Below are 19,794 nucleotides of genomic sequence, written 5' to 3'. Positions count from 1 at the left end.
CTGTAGTGTTTGCTAATGAGCAGTGTCTGCTTGATAATTTTGCATTCTTGAAATTGTATTTCCCACAAGTACTTCATGTCCTTACCTCTCAGTTTTTCAGTCTAGGTGAACACTGTTGTAATAATACTCGAGTCTCCTGCTAACGCTCAAGTTCCTAGTTTTGTCAAAACCCCAGTATTCCCTGCTTTGTTAGACGGACAGTCTGCAAAATTCTTTGAGGATAAATTCTTCAGAATAAAGCTCATTTTTGTTGAAGTATTGGTTGTAACTGGAGTACTTGGAGTCTTGTTTAATACAACCAAGACAACCAGATTAGCTRTGAATAGCAGACTGCAGTGAAAAAGGAGCATAGGCAGACTTTATGGTTTAAGTTAGCAATCAGTGCAATCAGTGTTGTTTTTTAATGGCACTGATGGGCATATTGCTAACCTGCTGTACTCAAGTCATCTCCCAGTGGTAATTGTGTGATACTGAAGCAGAGTTTGTTTCTTTGTGGACTGTGCTGGTCTCTTGCTTAGCATCATACTGGAGGTTCTCAGATTTTTCTTTCTGTGGGGCTGTGGAGCGAGCAAGGCTGAGAACTGCTGGAGAGGTGAGGGGGCTAGCTGCATTTTGGCTTACCGGTAGTGAGAAATCCTGGCTACTGTGTAAAGGTTTTCAGGCTGTGATTCTTTTGTGACTTCAAAATAAGTTGTAATTCAAGCTAGGAAACACTTAACATACAACAATTAAGCTAATCAAATGTTCTTTGTATAATTGAATAAGCTAAGATACGAAAGAAATAGCTATAATRCTTTATGTACAGAATAAAGGGCCTGCCCTTTTATACATGCCTTCATGAACAGAACTGTTTCTGAATAAGTGAGGTTTTAATAAAACCACAGTTCAGTCTTTAAATGTGAATTATCTTCCCCCMACTTGTGTGTTTATCTTCCTGGCTTGACAAGAACTCTCTTGAAGTCKGAGGCATAGCTRTAGGGACTATACTTGTTTTCTTGTGATCAATTAAAATAGCAAAACAAAAAAAATGCTTCCCAAACTTCATTCAGTGTTATTTTTAACATGGTTTAACTTAACTGCTTGAGACAGATAGCATATTGGATAGAAGCAGTAACATAAGCAAATGGAATGACTTTGGTGCAGAGTTTTTATGTATGAATTAGTTGGCTTCCTGTGCATCTGAGCTAAACAAGTTCTGTTCCTGCATGAAACTAAGTTTTCAGCAGGAGCCCAATAACAGTATTGGTATATAATCATTGTGAAGTTGGTTATGGTAGTTTTAGATACTGTATTTTTGCCAGAAATTGCTGGTCCTGCTCATGTAAGCTGTTCCTAAGCATGTTTTGAGTTAACTAGACTGAATTTATAATTTATTGGATGGAGTTATACTTAGATAGTCTGTAGGTGGCAACCTCTGTTAGAGGCATGGTGTAAGATACAGGGAATAGTAACGTCATGGCTGTTTAACCAGTGATTGTCAGATTGAGGCTGTGATCAGTTATCTCTTTTCAAGATGCCATACACCGTCAGGATCACATCTCTGTTAATTTTTTTTATTTTCCAGGAAGRTAACTAATTGAGCCCTTTGAGTGATGAAACACTGAAAGCACCTGTAGTTTTAACCACTTACTTGTCATGTAACAGTTTAAAAAGGGGCTGGTAACTTTGTAAGTTACTCTGCAGACGGAGGAATTTTGGATGAAAGGTAGTGGGCAGCTGAAAACATGCTTTGTATCATGAAGTATTTAYAGTCTTCAGAGAAGCATTATTGGCAACAACAGTGTGAAACTTGAAAGAATTATGCACAGTTAGGAGGTGATGAGGCTAGGTARCATCTTGGGCACCAGTGAGAATTCTCCTTGCCTATGATAAAGTTGTCCCCAATGTCTGTTTATTACTTCKGCTCATTTGGTAAGCATGGTTTTGTGAACACTGTTTTAAATTCATCCATTCTGCATGTTTTTAAAACAAATACATAATCCCACATGTACCTATATACATAATTCTTTACTTACATTCACCCGTGAAATCTTTCTGATTCAACCAGTCTCTTTTCTAGATATACCTTACACTCAGTTTTTCATCTGCATTAAGTATGCAGGTGCTCCTCTGTGTGGCCTGGACTGTCATAGCTGAGTCACATGGACACACTGCGCATGCAAACAGAGGTATCACTCCTCTTTAACATGCTTTTAATATATTTTTAGAGCAGAATAAAAACTTTAATCATTCTGTGTTTTACTGACTAGATGAATTTCAGTTAAAAATATTTTTCTTGTTAGCTRCAGCTAGCTGTTGTTATGTAGGAGAGCTAAACAGTCTTTTTTAGCTATGACTTTCACCCACATATCTCTGCTGAACTCAGAGTTAAGATTCAATATTATAAGAGGTACAATTTTGCTTATTGGTGGTTTTTGAGGAAAAAAGGTAATTTTAATCTCAGATTTCAGGCCAAATGTGCAAAGCCATTAGGAGATCTATTGCTATAACTTGAAAAGATGTATTTGTCTTCTGSATGCTCTTGGTACCTGAATATTTTGTTAGCTGTGTCACTTCAAAATTTTCTACWGTAAATTTCTTCAGGAAAACCTTTGAAATTAAGTTTGTGTGAYAGRAAATAGCTAAAATTTGAACACCCAGACTGAACATGCATTGCATTTGACTTTCATTCTATATGAAGATACTAATTCTTAAGCAAAAAGAAATCCATACAGCTAGTTAATTACAAAGCTGAGTATGAATTCAAATTGCCTAAAAGCCTACTTCAAAAAGCTTTTGTGCTGTGGTGCTGTGTAGCAATCTGATTCTTAGGGGTTAAATATTCTCCCTACACTGGTGTATGTTTGTGGTGAGGGCTGATATCYTTTCATGCTACAAATCTTGCCTGTCGGAAGTTCAAGTAACTGAACTCCAGAGGAGGTGTTTCTGCCTGGGCACAGCATAGCTTGTCAACTTTTTGTTCCGTTACAGGCAACACTGAAAAAAGTGTTGAACTTTTGGGTATGTCACACTTAGAAGCTACTCTGGGTTAACAAAAAGCTGTCCTTGAGTGTYACCATAAACCCTTGTAGTTCAGAAGGTCCTAGTAATTGCTTGACATAAATGTTTTGTATTTATGTATTGCTGTGGCCTCTCCATTCTTTATGGTTTGTTTTTGGTTGGTTGGTTGGTTGGTTTTTTGGTTTTTTTTTTTGTGTACAGAGAAGACAGTATATGTGTAATTAAATTGTTTTATAAGACAGTAGAAAGGTGAACACAAAAATGCCCTCCTCTTTATTTTTTGTGTGTCTCAGCCTGTGAATTTTTGAGAAGAGGGATTGAGAATGATACTGTACCCAGTGCATTTTCCGTGTAACTAAACCCCCTCTGCCCTGCACTGTTTCAAATTTGAGATCTTGCCCAGGCTACCTAGCAAGCAGACACATAGCTGAGTTTTTCTTTCCATGATGTTCATAACCTATAGAGAAAATGATGTTCATTAGTGTTCTGATAATTAATACHGGTAAGGGTAGGTAAGCATTATTGTAGCTTCAGATAGCATTTTTTTTTTTCTTATGTAATTAGGTTAAAGTTGTTTTTAAGTAAACTGAAATGGTTAGAAAGCAGTATTTCTTTTCAAGTAACAGAATGTGTGTGTCTGTGTGTGTGTGTGTGTGTGTGTATATACACACACTATGTAGCTATGGAAAACTTCCTTTCTTTTCCACATTAATGGCTTGAAGAAGTGGCATCTGACAGAAACGATGTGAGGCTGCTTTATGTGTCTCTAAAATTACCCTTCAAGATAAGACAGCTTTAGTAAAATCATTACTGTCTCAAGAAAAATGATTGAGTTTTTTTTTCCCTTGCTTTAGCTTGCAAATCTTCATAGGATGTCTTCCAACCAGTTTATGAGGTGTAGTCTGGAAGGGTTGGGTGTACAAGGGACTGTTAGTGGTGTGCTTATGCTTGGAGACTTGTTTTGCAGCATAGTGAATAGTTTGAGGCTTCAGCATTTTTATAAAAGACTGTTCTTGAATCATATTCATACCTGTATTCCAGTACTTAATTGCATTGCTCCAACCATGCTGCATTGTCTACCTGGTTATCATTTCGCTGCTGCTCATCAACTTCTGCCCTATCATATAAAGCCTGAGGCTTGTTTCATTTCTGAACCTAACAGCTGATCATCCTTATGTTCTCTGCTGGGTGGTTGAATTGTCTCTTGTCAGCCTTTTTATTTGAAAGCTCTAAATATCAGCTGGCTGACTAATTGAGAAATTGAAACAGTTTTTAATGAATTGGGCAAAGCCCACTGGAATTGTCTGAGAAGATAGTTGTGCATTTTTTGGTGCACATATTTGGAATCAGTTTGTTAATTCTGAAGAAAGTATTTTTATTAATATAAGAACTGAAGATGCTGCAGTCATGGCTTCCTTTTAAACCAATAAGGTGTATATTATTGAAATAGTAGCTGTGATTTGTACAGCTCCTATTTGAAGGAAACTGAAAGCATGGAAACTGTTGCGTTGCAGCTTCAAATGACAATGTATGTCACAGTGCAATTTTTCTTTTTCTGTCCTTGAGTTCTGACAGCGTCGTGAGAAAGTGTGTGGCTAGTCTTGTGCAGCATGTTGGGTTTGAAGGAAGACATGGCGACAAGCCAAGAAAGTGGAAATAAGCAAACAAGTATTAACATCTTTATTATACTTTAAGCTACCCTGCAGGGTTATGTGTTCACTACATTTTAAACAATTGTTTTAAAAGTAGCGGAACGGGAAATGGAAATAGCATTAGATCTTTGAGTCTTTGCTGAAGGATGTTTTTACCGTGTCCCCGTRCATTGTAGCTGCTATGGTAACCAGTTAATGACAATCAGTAGATGAAGTTTAGACATTGTTATGTACATGAAGTACATTTTTAAAAAGTTATGTAAATYCTTCCATGTACATTTTCCACAATATTAAGGGTTGTACTTTCTTTTGAAACTTAGATCAGCTGCATCCAAAAAGTATTAAATAAAACTTGATACAGGTGATTTTGCAGCATGTATACAAATTAGTTTAGATAAATCATGCATTGTCCTACAAACTAGTTATTTCTGGCTTATTGTAATATAGCTCCTGAATTTTTTCCAGCAGCATAATAAAATGGCTAATCAGGTGAATGGTAATGCGGTACAGTTAAAAGAAGAGGAAGAACCAATGGATACTTCCAGTGTAACTCACACAGAACACTACAAGACACTGATAGAGGCAGGCCTCCCACAGAAGGTGGCAGAGAGACTTGATGAAATATTTCAGACAGGTATAATATGCATTTCTTGTTTCTGATTGGTTATGAAAGTGAGGGCATACCATTTTCAAATTTTTATAGATTAAGGTTTAAAAATTCATTGTTTTTGATCTGTGTAGCTCTGAATGTTTTGCTACTTTGATTTCCCTAAAGGCAAATTGGGTTTGACATTGACTAATTACTTGACACATCCTTGGAGTTGTATGTGATATCTTAGTCGCTTTAGGGCACAGAGCACTAGTTTCTTAGACATCAAATGAAGATGTATGTTTCTGCATACTAAACTGTACATTTTTTTTTCTTCAATCCGAATCATCATTTTGCTTTTACTTTTCTACTGTCAACTACTCACAGTGGTTCTAAAACACTCAAAGGCTGGATAGGTGACTTAGTGAGGGAAGCAACTAGCTTGTCTTGCCTGGGACTACATTTGAATTGAGTCTGCCTGTGGATTTTTTGTTCTCTCTAGTTCTGAGTGGACAGTTTAATCCATGTTGCTTATTACACTGAAATGTTCAGCTTGACACTAACAAAGTTGAGGACTAAGCTATCTAGCAACTTGAGTAATACCTTGCTGGTAGCAAGTGGTCTCTGCAACTTCTGAAGAGCTTTCTYCATATACAGAGGTTTTCCTTTTTTGTTTTTATAACCACCCTATTATTTTATCCTATAGAGAGAAGSTTTCTTTTCCTTTTTAGAGTGTGTTCTGTGAACAGATTTACAAGAAGCAGTAGACTGCTCTGTGTGCTTAACTTGAATGCCTGGGTGGCAAAATGACAGTTTTTSTTGAAAAGAGTTAAAATTACACTGATCAAGTGAAGGCAGTTCAAAACCAATACCTAATCAATCCTCAGTGTGATACTGGCTCACGTGGGTGATGTCTTTTGGAAGTCATTCACATTGAGCTTTCTTCAAGCCTTTATCAGCTTTTATTGGCTTTAGAGATGCACTTTCCAACTGTGGGTCACKATGGATGAGGTACACTTGATGGTCTGAGAGAAGGTGTAAATGCCTGGGCAGAGGAACTCGTGGGGTTCTAACATGTGTCTAAGTTAGGTTGTGTTGTGAAGAGTTCTTAAGGAATTTAAAAGCTTTTCAGCCCAGAACCTGACTACCAAATAAAATTCCACTGCATGAGTAACCTTGAAAACTTTTATACACCCTTCATTAATACCACTGAAGATGTTTGCATTGTGCAGGGGTTTATCAGTGAAGCAAACTACTCTTGACACTTGAGCCAAATTTGGGGTTGAATTTAGTGATTTTTTTTATCTGCTGARGTGTCTTCTATGAAAGATACAGGTGCCTTCCAATATGCAGGATCACTTCTGAAATGTAGTCCTTGGGCTTGGCACTACTGTGCATTTTCGAAATCAAGTAGCAGTGAAATAATCTGTGTATTTTGGAGATCAAGCTGTTGCAAAGTGTGTGGAGTTTTTGGTATTTGTCATAAAAGTGGATGTATCATTTAAAAAGTGTAAATCTCAGTCGATATGTCTCAACTCCACAACTAATGCAAATGCATTACAAAAGRAAAAAAAAACTTGTAAAAATCCTTAAAAAGAAAAAGTGCTTCAGAACTGGTCCAATGTTTCTTGGGGGAGTCTGTACCTGTAAAATTAACATTAGTTTTTTCGGGTACATAGTAGGGGTCAAATAATTCAAAATAATTTTTGAATTCTGGCTCTTGGAACTGYATGAAGCAACAAAATGAGTTAAAAAACCCCAGACATTGTTTAAGATACAYATGAAGTCCACTGACTCCTGCTTTTTTTGAAGCTGGAGGAAAGAGTGAACAAACAATTTTTGCTCCCTAATATTTTGTGGGGCAAAGCTTCCGAGGTATTTGATCATCAGTTGGGTTGCTCCTCTTTTCCATATAGTAGGATACCTGTAATGTTCACCTGTCAGTTTACTCTAGAACAGGTCAATTCAAGAGAAGGAAGTGTGGAACTTAAAATGAGGGATAAACAAACAAAATTCAAATTATTAAAAGTGAGCCAGAGTTCATTGTTTCAGGTGCTGGTGTGTCATACTGCTTTTATGCAGCAGATTGCATTCCTGAATGCTAGAAAACTGTTACACAGGGGATGTAATCTTGCATGTCAGTTAGTGCTTAGGTATATACATTTTAATTTAACTTTTTTCATTGTACTCATATTCTTTCATATACTTGTGTAGGAATATATAATTAAATGTATAATTCTGTTGCTATGGAATGTAACATTTTGACTTTAAAAGCAAACTGCATAGTTCTTAGTTTGTATGAAATACAATAGAAATCTGTAACTTCTTTATCTTTAACTTTTAGGGTTGGTAGCTTATGTCGATCTTGATGAAAGAGCAATTGATGCTCTTAGGGAATTTAATGAAGAAGGAGCCCTCTCTGTATTACAGCAGTTTAAAGAAAGTGACCTGTCGCATGTACAGGTAAGGTGAGAGCTCCAGGAGTGTGAGCACATAAGTATGAATAATGTTCTGGCACAACTGGCAGGAGAGTTGTAACTTAGATATTCATTGATGTTGCTGTATTCCTGTATTTCAAACTCAAATAATAAGTCTGTTAAAAATTGCTGTAAATGCGTAGGTATTTGAGTGCAAAGCAAAAGTTCCCAGACAATAAAAATATGCGTATAATTGAGAAAATAGGTTAAAATGCTGTTTGGAATCTGATGATTTTTCAATCTGACAAGTTTGTTTAATTAATTATTGTATTTTCCTAAAGGATTTTTTTTGACATTTGATTTATTGCGTTGACTTGAGCTAGTGACTTCATGGTGTGGAGTGTAAGATTCAGTGGATTCCCAGGGCTCATCATACACACAATTGAATTATTTTGTAAATTGTATCTACAGAACAAAAGTGCATTTTTATGTGGAGTTATGAAGACCTACAGGCAAAGAGAGAAACAAGGCAGCAAAGTACAGGAATCAACGAAGGGACCAGATGAAGCAAAGATTAAGGTAACACTAAGAAGATCCTGGTTTTTCTGTTTAGCTGATATATTGCTTGGACATAGACTGGAGATGTACCTTAAAACCATAAATACCACCTGCATAAGGATATTCACACTTGGCTTTAAAGAAATGTGTGCATGATGGAGATTCTAAAGAGAAGGGTTGTTGGAAATGCAGACCTTTCTGATCAGTTGCCAAAATGAAAGCTCTATAAAAACACTCATCACTGTTTAAGAATTATCTCAATTGTCTGGTGTTCTAGACTTCTTGGGGTGCTACATGTAAAATGGAAAATAAGGGAAGAGACAAACAAGTTCTTTCCAGTGACCTTGTAATATAAAACAAATGTTGCTGTTCATGATAGCTTTTTAAACCCACAAAATAACAAGGCTTTTTTGTAGGTTCTATCTCTTCTATATACCTTGTTATCAAGTGTGCCAAGGGGCAGATAAAGAAATGCTTATCTTGGAATGCTTTTTTTATTCTGTGTATTTTAATCCACAACCCTCTCCCCTGTAAATAGTCTGACTTTATTTTTTTTTCAGGCTTTGCTAGAAAGAACTGGTTACACTTTGGATGTAACTACAGGACAGAGGAAATATGGGGGTCCTCCTCCAGATACTGTATATTCTGGTGTTCAACCTGGCATTGGAACAGAGGTTGGTATATACAGACTAACCTGATAATTATTTTGTGTACTTGTACAAACTCATAAATAGGTAACACTTGAAAACAAACTATATTATAAGTTAAATATATTGTAGAGGAAAAATTCTTCCATGTGAGTCTTAATCAGTCTTTCTTATTCCTCAGTATTCTGCAAAAGACAGGAAAATAGGTTAAAGTGGAGAAAAACAGGTGGAATATACTAAGAAAGGCTATGCAAAATGTGTTCAAATGAAATTGTCAGACTTCGTGGTTCACCTAAAGCTTATGGTCCATCCCTTGAAAAGTGACCATGGATGCATGAGTAGGTAAACACGTGAGAGGTGTTTGACTCTGTTTACAAGAAATGGAATTTTAGCAATACTAGCTTGGTTTCATGTAATGTGCTAAAAGTGAAMAAGACTTGGGTATTGTATAAAGGCACTCACTTAAAAGTTTTGAAGAGGACAACTGAGATTAGTAAATATTAARTATTTGTTTATTTGCTTTTGTTTCAATCTATAGAAAAAATCTTTGATGATTGCATGGACTGATAGTGAAACTACCACAAATACTACACTGAAAAGAGGCCATGTAGCTTTGGGTTTTTGTTGGTTTTTTTTTTTTTTTTTTTTCATTTCTACGTTTAGAAAGGGGACTTAAAGGTTGTTCACCAGCTTAGTGGTGTTGCCAGGGTGATTATGTGATGTATAAAGTGTTATTTAGTTGCACCATGTCTCCCTGACCTAAGGGAGCATCTGTTTATGTAGAGGGTGGTTAGACATTGTCAAACCTTCCCAGAGAGYTGGTGGGTGCCCCAGGTCTGTCAGAGTTTAGGAGCATTTGGATATTGCCTTTAATAACATGCYTCAGCTTTTGGTCAGCCCTGAAGTGGACAGGCTGCTGTACTGGCAGATCATTATAAGTCCCTTCCTGCAATGAACTATTCTTGTGACTGAAAGTCCTTGACTGCTGCTTTCAAATATGTTGTCCAGTGATGGTTTGGCTCTTTAGGAAGTAAAAGCCATAAATTTAGCTGCACTTTTGTACAATGAAGAGTCACGCTTCTGCCTTGAATCAGCATTAGAAGCTATAGCAAATCCCAACCAGCTAGTTCTAGAAATGATACCTCTGCCAAATGGTGCTTTGCTGGTATTTTGTGGGATTTAAGGACTGATTRCTGACTTAGACATGTTGCTTGGTTTGACAGGCTGAGATGCTGAACATGTTGCTGAAGCTGGTGTATGCTCTATGAAATTTAGACTTCAGATCTTGCTGTTGGGCTCTGAAGCATAGTGATCAATTTAAACAGAGTCCTGGGATTTAGTAGTAGGCAGAGCACATTTTTACATAAGTGGTGAGATCATTGTGGGCACTTTCCCCCCACAGTGGTTAGATGGGGTTTTGTTTTGTGATGGTGGGTTTTTTCCATTTTTTTTCCCCTTAGGCTTTTGGGAACCATTACTTGTTTGTTTCCAATACTTCTGGCTCTATAGGAGTGTATATGCCCCTTTTCCACTGTTATGGATAAAAAAAAAATTAAAAGTATTCCTTTGGATTGTGTCAGTGCATTCTTTATGTCTGAAACCTCTTCAAATAATCCTGAAGCTCTTGTAGCTTGTGTCAGCTCAGATATGTTGATGCAGAGCTGTCACTTGGGACAGTAAGGGTAAATTTCTGCTTTTTGAGGATACCCAGCTACTGTTACTGACTTGAAGATGATGTGTGCTAGGTAGACTTCTTCCCCTCGGAGGTGCATTGGGAGTTTTTGCTGTAAATATTTGTGCACCAACTAATTTTTAAAAGGTAAAGTGGAGTTCATTGCATGTTAGTAGTAGCTTTAGCTCTCAAGAAGTAGTTGAAGATACTGCAGTAAAGCTAAAGTATTGATAAATAATGTTCTGGGTGGTCAGCATGTTGAACATTAACAGACTGGCACAGTGAACACTTTTTTGAAAGGAATAGGTGGGTGAACCAGTCTCATGTATTTTTCTTAAAGTGGGTGAGCTTTAAGAGCCGTTGGACTTTCTTGGAATGTGTTTCTGTAATAAAGACAAAATTACAGCTGTGCAGAAGCTTTTGAAGGGGAAAATAATGGCAATAGGATTTGTTACATAGTGTTGAGTGTTCCTTTTGCTGAAGGACTTGCTGCTCCACTGTAAGGTGTTTGCTTATAGTGAGGTCACATGATATTGATACTTGGAGTATTTGGGGTATTTATTGATGAGAATAAAAAGAGTTAGTTGTGTTTCTTTCTCTCGTTACGCTCACTTTGTCATTTGCATCTGCACAATGATAACTGCTTATCCTGAGGGCCTTGTGCAGTGCTCCTTTGTTCTGCTTAAAATTTCTGCAATTTTTTTTTCTCTGCATTTTCTTACCTCATATTACACCAGCTGTTCTTTTTAAAGTTAAAAGATAGTTAGAAGGGTTTTAAAGACGTCTTAAAAAAWATCTTTTCCTTCCGAAAGACAAAGTCTAGACTGTAAACATATTTGGAAATCTAAGGTTATGATTGAACCTGTGTGTCTTCCTAGCAAGCTGTGAGCAAAGTTAGGTTTGGTTATGAAAATGCTTGAACKTTGTATTTCTTCACTTGCCTGTCCTTAAAGGTTTTAGTCCTTAGCAGGCTGTTTCGTAATTTACGCTCAACACTTTGAATACTCTCTCACACTGCTGTGTGTCTGATACAGGGTTCTTTCAGAGATTTTTTCTAAAAACCACTGGACTAGACTTGAGAAAATGGTCAGTCTCCTGGATGTCTTCCAGTTTATAGATAAGTTTTGCTTCCTTTGAGATGCCAAAGCTGTTATGTTGATTGTCAAGAAGATGGCCAGAAGCATCACTCTAAAGATGATTTCGAAAGGGAATGTTCATATTCCATGAAGGAAAATTAATTTAGGGGTGGTAAATTAGAATGTGTCCTTGAACTGAAGGATGATAACTGATGTGAGTAACTTCTCAAGCTTTGTTTAGGTCTGTGTGCTCTATGCTAATTGAGGTTTTTGTCATTGTCAGGGTTTAACCCCAGCTAGCAACCAAGCATCACACAGCTGCTTGCTCACTCCCTCTCACCCTGTRGGATGGGGAGGAGAATCAGAAAAAGAAAAAAGTAGAAGTCATGGGTTGAGCTAAGGATAGTTAATAGTTGAAACAGAGTAAAATATAAAAATAGTAGTAAAGGAAGAGAGAGAGAGGAAAACCCAAGAAAAACAAGCTCTTCACTGTTAGAGTTGCTCACSGTCTGCTGACYGATACCAAACCTGTCCCTGAGCTGYGATTGGCYCCCACTTCTGAGTAGCTCCCCCARTTTCCATACTGKACATAATCTGTGGTGTGGAATATCCCTCTGGCCAGCTTGAGTCACTTGTCCTGCTATGCTCTCTCCCAGCTTTTTGTGAGCTGCCTCTCTGAGACTGTGCGTGAGACTGTAGAAAGGACCTTGACTTAGCAGAAACACTACTCTGCAACAGTCAAATCATCCACATGTCATCATTGTTMTACTGACTCTAAAACACAGCCCTGTACCAGCTACTGAGGAAAAATGAACTCTTATCTTAGCCAGAATCAGGACAATGATTTCACTAAAGTGTATATGCAAGCAATGCAAAGAGAATTCTTTTGTATTCTTAAATTCAAAATTTTGGTACAAAACTACATAAAGTTGTACTGTGGTTTAAAATAACCCAGTTGTTCAGCAACATTGGAGGATGCATGGATAACATCTACAGAGCCATTTCAGTAACTTTTGAAATTCAGTGCAGTCATAATAAAAGACAGTATTACAAATGTTTCATTAAATTCAGTGACAGCAAGCAAGTGTTTAAGTGTATAAGGAAAGAAGGAAATTTGGTTGTAARTGTGCTACTAGTCAGGTGTGATGAAGTTTTCATGCAGACAAGATTAACATTCTTTTGAATGCTTTTCAGGTGAACAATGCCAAGAMGTAAATGCTGTCTGTTTATGGGGAATATTTAATTATTTAATGAAGTTGAGCTATATTTGCAAAGCAGATTAAAATACAGTATTTTTCACTCCTGATAATCAGTCTACCAACTGAGGAGCTTTTAGTTGTTAAATTCAGGAAAATTGAAGGTTGAATAATGGCTTGGTTTCAGTTTTATGACCTACAGATAAAGTAAGTTCTACTTCTAAAGTTTTTTTGCAGTGGTGTGAAATAAAAACTTGAAAATTCAGTAAATACATTATTTGCCCATAATTGCTGAGGTGATGTGCAACCTTAGTTATCTGTGTAGGAGTGAAGACTCGATAAAATCTAGGAGTTCCCACATGTCCTTTTCAGGGCWGAGATTAACTGGGTAAGCATGTGGTAAACATCTCTGAATGTCATTATCAAGTGCAGAATTTTACCTCTGTGAATGGTAAGCTGGTGTCATGTTTGCTCCCTGTGGGTGTAGGGTCAGAATTTGTAACAAAAAATCAAGGAAGGGTTGTGAGGCTGACCTGCAGTCTGGAAAAGACTAAGTTGCTGGAAGTGTTGGGGCAATTTAAACTGCTTTATCCGTAATAGATGGAATGGGAAAAGTTTGGTACTCTAATAACTAACTTGGAAGCAGTGGTATAATAAATTCAGCAGCAGTTGAAGTGGACAAAGCTACATTTATTAAGTGGAATGTCACTAATGTACTGCAAGAATGGGGGGGGTTCAAAGGTTTGTGCATTGTGCCAGAATTTTTGTCCACTTCTGTTATTTTTTTTAAAGGGGTTTTGTAGATTTATATGAGATGAAGCAGTCTACGTTAAATGGCAGTTAAATCTGGCATTTAGGAAAAACTGACTGTAAAGTATATGAAGAGGACTTTTGAAAGGGGAGAGGTTTTGAAGAATTCTTTGAATGCTGCAGTACACTTCTATTAGCTTGTGGTGGCAACAGCAGGGGCTCAGTTGTTGAAATAACTGAAGGTTATTGAARGTTGTTGAAATAACACCATCTTGAGTGCAGTAGTGGATTGCGCCCCTCAGTAATGCTTTGTAAAATASTTCAGGAAACTGAAATTAATTACTAGAAGCCTTAACTAAGAAAAAAATCAGTCTTCTAAAATGATAATAAAAAAGAAGTGGAGTACTTTGTCCTTTAGGAAGCGAAACTGGAAAAAGTCATTCTAACAGTGAGTGATTACGACTAAAACCTAGAAGAAATTTGTTGCATCTTATTAAGACAAGATCTTCATTGTTTCATTGATAATGCCTGTTTCCAAAGTTTTTTCCACTGCACTCATGTAGAAGTGAAAAATGAAACTACATCTGATACTATGTTCTTTGGTATTTCAGAACTTTATTCAAGGTATCAATATAYCTAAAAAAAAGCTACTGCGTATATTCCTTCTGACCAATGGAAGATGTTCASCTGGTGTTTAGTATTGTTCTTGTAGTTCATTAACACATTAAGTATATATACTCAAAGCAAATTCCCCTAGATGTGAATTTGTCCCACAGTTACCTAGTTCTTATATTATACATGGAAATTACTATCGGATGTAGGTCAGGTAGGAATATATACCAAGTTAAATCCTTAATTCTGTTTTTCATACTAATTCCTAGAGTATAGTTCCTGAATTAAACTGTAGCTGCAATCTTGTGAAATTGTCAGGTCTAAAAGTTTGTAGAGAGTGASCCAAAGAGACTGCATTGAAAGTAGGATACAGAAGCTTTCAGGATGACAAAATGGACTTTGGATTTGGATTTTGTCTTTTCCCTCAGTCTTCTGTTTTGCTGAGTTGCCTTTGGTTTGTGCTGAAAACAGATACATCTGTACCAAAGAATTTATTGTTGACTTTTTGAAACCAGCTGGAGTTTGTGTAGAGTTGCAGTTGACAGTTTCACCGAATTAGGAGCAAGTTGGAGTTCCTGTCTTGTGCGTTTCCTTGATGATGTCAGGTTTTGTCTTTAAAAGCTGCCAGTGAGTTAGAATTAAGTGTCCTAGAAGTAATGACAATGTAAATACCTATCTAGAGGAATGGCTTAAGTTTTCTTGGGAGATGGTGGGGGAAACATTTTGGCTGTGACGTTAAATGTTCACGTAGTGTGATATATCAGTTCCTTTTCTTCCTAGTAACTAATAAGTTGCATTCAGTCAACACTTACACTGAATTGGGAAAGGCTAAGTAAAATGAAAGTAATGTTCTGGAAACTGAATTTTGGGAATATCTGTATAACATGAAACATTTAGGAGTTCTACGTTGTTCCACGTTTTTCAAATTAGTTATTTGTTCTCCTCATGGGTTTGTTATATCAATGCTTACATGGGCATGCTGAGTATCTTCAGTTTTGAAATTCTGCTATGCTTTCATTGTGAGATATGATTATGGCAAGGCTTTTCTGAGAAGGAAAACTCATGGCTTTTTTTATGACAAATAATGTTTGAAGTTAAATGTATTTTGATCTTAATGGGTGTTTGGAATGTTTTGTTTGTATTAGCAAGGAGGTTTTGAGAATTCATTAAACAACTGGGGGATCTTTGTAGGGAGACCCCAGCTAAAGAGATTAAATTCTGTAACAAAACCCAAATTAATTGTAAGGACCAAAATCACAAGAACTCACAGGTTTGCTTAAATTAGTAGTAAACATTCAGTTGGTGGAAGCTGAAACAAATGCAGAGTAGAAACAAGACTATGGTGTATATTAAAAGTAGAAAATGTGCATCAAGTAGTTAAAAGGAAATTATTATGAAATAATTTTTTCATCTGTGTAGCTTTCTAAGGAAGGTTAAATTACTGAGTGGTATGAAAATAATGCAAGAGCAAGGAAGTCCTTGGCCTGCTTTAGTATATGGTGTCTGACTAGATAGTCTGGAAGGTATTAATATTAGCAATTAAAAACTAAAACCAGGTAAGAGCCCATTTATCTCTTCAGTAGGAGAAATTCTTAACCTTTTCAATATAAATAACAAATACAGGTTTTGTGTGTGTAAAACCTTGTGTGAACAGCAGGAGGGTTARAAGACTTGAGACATGCAGTAACATTGGTGCTGTCAAAGCTGCAGTGATGATGCAGTGTTTCTGCTCTGCAGATTTATCTGCCTTGTTCTTCCTTTCCCAGGAATTTTCAAGCATTAAAAAGAGGTACAGACTTCTGAAAAAAACTTTGTTTCAAGTGTCCTCTTCCTTTTTAGGTTTTTGTTGGTAAAATTCCCCGAGACCTTTAYGAAGATGAATTGGTACCACTCTTTGAGAAAGCTGGTCCAATTTGGGATCTGCGCCTCATGATGGATCCTCTTTCTGGTCAAAACAGAGGTTATGCTTTCATTACCTTTTGTAGTAAAGATGCAGCACAAGAAGCAGTCAAACTGGTGAGTTAYCTTACTTCCATACAGGTCAAGACAAAGTAAACAGCAAATGTGTTGGTCATTTCTTAAGTAATGAAGTCTTTAAAGCATCGACAGACACAAAATTGTACTATCTTAAAAATTGTCTCCTGATTTAATTTAATCAGTACAGATACTTAAAACTATTATCTACTATACCCTATTGCAGCCTGTCTGAGCACTCAGGTGATTGTTRGGAGYGTATTTGATTCCATCTGGAAAATAYATTCTTTAGCTTCAGTGTGTTTTAGGCTTCATCACCCTTTTGGTGTAAAGAGCTAATTGGAGATGCCTTGTTTTGCTGCTGCTGCCATGGAGGAGGTCTCTGACTTAGTTCCTTGGGTGGTTTCTAGTGGTCTTTWGTTCTTTCCAGTGGCAGTCAAGCAGTCTGCTCACTGCTTGAAAGCTGACATGCAYACTGCTAGGTAGTTTGGGAAAGGASATGGTGCYCTYCCTRGGGGATTAAAGGGRGAGAGGGYAGTCTGACYGGAGCCTTGCCTCTGCCTRAGAGGAATAAGTAGATTTRGGCAGATTGGGCTGTATCTCCCAAGATTTTGGATATGGCTGTGAAATACTGTGTGTACTTTGAACCAAARAGGTACAATGCTTAATCTCATTTGCCTTAATGGAATCCAGCTGATCCTGAATGAAGGATGAGAGAGAGGGGTAAAATCTGAACACCTTAGTTAAGGTGGTGGGGGCAGTGAAATCTGAAAACTGGAGGAACTTAAAAGCAGTTAGAACCAGGTGGGCCTCTGCTTGTGTTTGCAGGTACCTGTGGGAATGGGATTGGTTGTAAGCAAAATGGCATTGTGTAAGATAGGATACAGTGATAAGAAAAGCAGATTCAAGTTCATGGCATCAGAATACAGAAGTTTTACTGTGTTAAGAATCACTTTTGTATGTGAAGCAAAACTCTGAAATGCTTCCTTGAAGTGATCTTGTTTGATATTTTTTGTTAACATTTTTCTGGTTCTTTTGCAATATGAAGGTTTCTGAAGATATTGCTGTAATTTGTAGGGCTATGTCTTAGCTAGGGTTAAAATGACTGAAAACCTTTTAAGTGTTGCCTGAGATTTTCAGAAGCTAGCTTGATCCATATCTTCTGCTGTGTTTGAAAATCCTGACTAAAACAAGGATGTCTGTCTTGATTTTTTTTTTAAGGCTGAATTCTTGTACCTTTGAAAACCTGTGGGGGGTCTTGGAGTTCAGAGTAATCCAGCTGTGGGTACAGGCATGAAGCAGTGGACTCATTTTTTTTTTTTTAATGGAAGTTTTAAATCTTGACAGTAAAATTTTTAATCCTATCATGTACAAGGTAAAAATAATGCGTGCTATTGGAGGTGGGGGAGAAGCCAGGTCACAAATTGATTTAGAGTTTATTGTCTCAGCAAACCTGCTCAACGTTCAAAGCTATCCAAGGAAAGAGGAAGAACTCACAGTATCTATAGTGCCACGTATTTGCTTACTGATAACAGCAGCAGCAGTTGACTGACAGCAGAGGAAGCAATCACCAGTTGTTAGAAAGATCTTTCAAGTCTGAGACAAACAGTAGGTGAATGAATTTATGCCATGCAATTTGTATRTGTTCCATGTTGTTCCTTTTACTGAAGTTTTTTGTAGCTTTCCATTCAACAGAACATCCGAAGTTTTTGGACTGTTCTTCCAAATGAATGCTGACACAAAAAACAGCTGTTCTGGGAATTTTCTTGCAATGCCAATTCAATATGYTATGTATGAAAGTAATAGATGATGAAGAAAATACCTCATTTTATGATTTGGGCATATTTTTATGCATAGTATTGTGGATAAAGCAAGTCAATGACTTTGTTCTTTCAGTGTGACAACTATGAAATCCGTCCTGGAAAGCACCTTGGAGTATGCATTTCCGTGGCAAACAACAGGTTATTTGTTGGGTCAATTCCAAAGAACAAAACTAAGGAAAACATATTGGAAGAGTTTGGTAAAGTCACAGGTAAGACTTAAAGTGTCCCGGAATACCATTTGGTGTCTGTTTTGTAGGTCTAGTTGTTTGACAGATGTATTCAGATATCATTTAAACTATTTTCAAGTTGGATTCCAGGTTTGAGTTTGTTAGACATTTTATATATTAACTATATCTTAAGGTGGAGTGTAAAGCAACCCGTGGTTGTTTTAGTGATTGTTAAATGAATGATGATGTACTTTACAATTTGAGACAGAAACAGCTCAAATGAATTCAGAAAAACCAGCACAAATGAACTCAGGAAAAAAATGAAGGTCCTGATTCTGTTACTTGTTCTAACTTTCTGTTGAAGGCTCTCTATTTCTTACTGGATCTTCAGGAGGTTCTGYTGTCAACATGGGGAAGTTTTTTGGGGAGCCTGAAGCAAATGTATTCCTGAGCAGTRAAGGTGTGGGAGGGTTTAGAGGGAATAGTATTATAGAAATAATTAATGAGAGAYTAATTTTTGTCCCAGTTTTTCAGCATTCTCCAGTATGTGCAGCAAGTAGAAAGAAGTCAGCTCATCACTGAAAGGGTGCTTTTACTTTAGATAAGAAATAGATTCACTTACTCTTGTTCCTGTAGGAGAGCTTTAACCTCCTGCTTCTTTTTTAGGATTGTTRTTTATAAGTACTTCAGGGAAGTGATGAAAACAGAAGGTGAATCTTCATTTAGTTCTCCTCTTTTTGGAGAGATGYGGGTGACATTCCTTCCAGGTTCCTCAGGAGGCAAGGGAGAGGTCATGTGTTAGTGCTGGTTACTTTTCAAAGACGTAAAAATGATAAAGTATAGAAAACTTAAACAGTGTGAGTTGCTGAGGTTGATGTTTTGCAGAGCCTAATTGTGAGGTAAGTTTATTCCAGAGAATTTTCACTTACTAGGTGACCTGTTTCTGGGTTAATTGGATGGATATCTGCCATTTGTTTTGCTTTTCTTGTGCTCCCTCCCCCTTTCAGGTGTAAAATTCAAATTCATTACAGAACACAAGTGAAGGTATTTTAGGATAGGCTCTAGAATTTTTCTTTCCTTTTGAAGCTCAGTACTAAAGATCTGTTTTTCAGAGGGTTTGGTGGATGTAATTTTGTATCATCAACCTGATGATAAAAAGAAGAATCGAGGATTCTGCTTCTTGGAATATGAGGATCACAAGTCAGCAGCACAAGCTCGCCGACGCCTGATGAGTGGGAAAGTAAAAGTCTGGGGAAATGTTGTTACAGTGGAATGGGCTGATCCAGTAGAGGAACCTGATCCAGAAGTCATGGCAAAGGTCAGTAAAGACTTCACTGGATGCTCTTGTGCTTTGGGAGGTATTTCTTCATGCCATAGTGACAAATATTTCTTCCACCTGAACAATGCTAGTTTTGAGACACAAAAAGCACTTAGAGGGCATTTCCACAGTAAGCTRTGCAAATGGCATGGTCTGAGAACTGTGAGTGAGTTGCTGTCAGAAGACGTTGGAAACATGCTGTTACTAATGATTGTTAACATCTAAACTAGTAGGGTRCAGGGTTATCCTACTGGATTGACACATCAGGCTGTGCATTATCTGCTTTAGCTATAATCATTACCAGGTCAGTATTGCCTGAAAGTATTTTCCAGAGTGAGATGGT

General features: G+C 37.1%; 1 protein-coding gene across 2 annotated transcripts in view; it reads left to right on the top strand.

Moving 5' to 3' along the window:
- The window catches only part of HNRNPR (heterogeneous nuclear ribonucleoprotein R), a 25,093-nt gene that overhangs the window by 1,235 nt on the left and 4,064 nt on the right, over window positions 1-19,794 (top strand). The window contains exons 2-8 of one of the 2 annotated variants that reach the window (XM_057380283.1): window positions 5,121-5,286; window positions 7,586-7,704; window positions 8,130-8,237; window positions 8,777-8,890; window positions 16,009-16,185; window positions 18,040-18,175; window positions 19,246-19,451. In XM_057380283.1, coding sequence (XP_057236266.1) covers window positions 5,121-5,286; window positions 7,586-7,704; window positions 8,130-8,237; window positions 8,777-8,890; window positions 16,009-16,185; window positions 18,040-18,175; window positions 19,246-19,451 — 1,026 coding nt within the window. Of the gene's footprint in view, window positions 1-5,117; window positions 5,287-7,585; window positions 7,705-8,129; window positions 8,238-8,776; window positions 8,891-16,008; window positions 16,186-18,039; window positions 18,176-19,245; window positions 19,452-19,794 lie in introns of both variants that reach the window. The other variant, XM_057380282.1, reaches the window with a different exon arrangement.

The sequence above is a fragment of the Malurus melanocephalus genome, unplaced genomic scaffold, assembly GCF_030028575.1.
Source record: "Malurus melanocephalus ecotype Western Australia unplaced genomic scaffold, MMel_1.1 scaffold_442, whole genome shotgun sequence".
NCBI lineage: Eukaryota > Metazoa > Chordata > Aves > Passeriformes > Maluridae > Malurus > Malurus melanocephalus.
The sequence above is the reverse complement of the archived record's forward strand: the minus strand, read 5'-3'. Positions and strand labels throughout refer to the sequence as shown.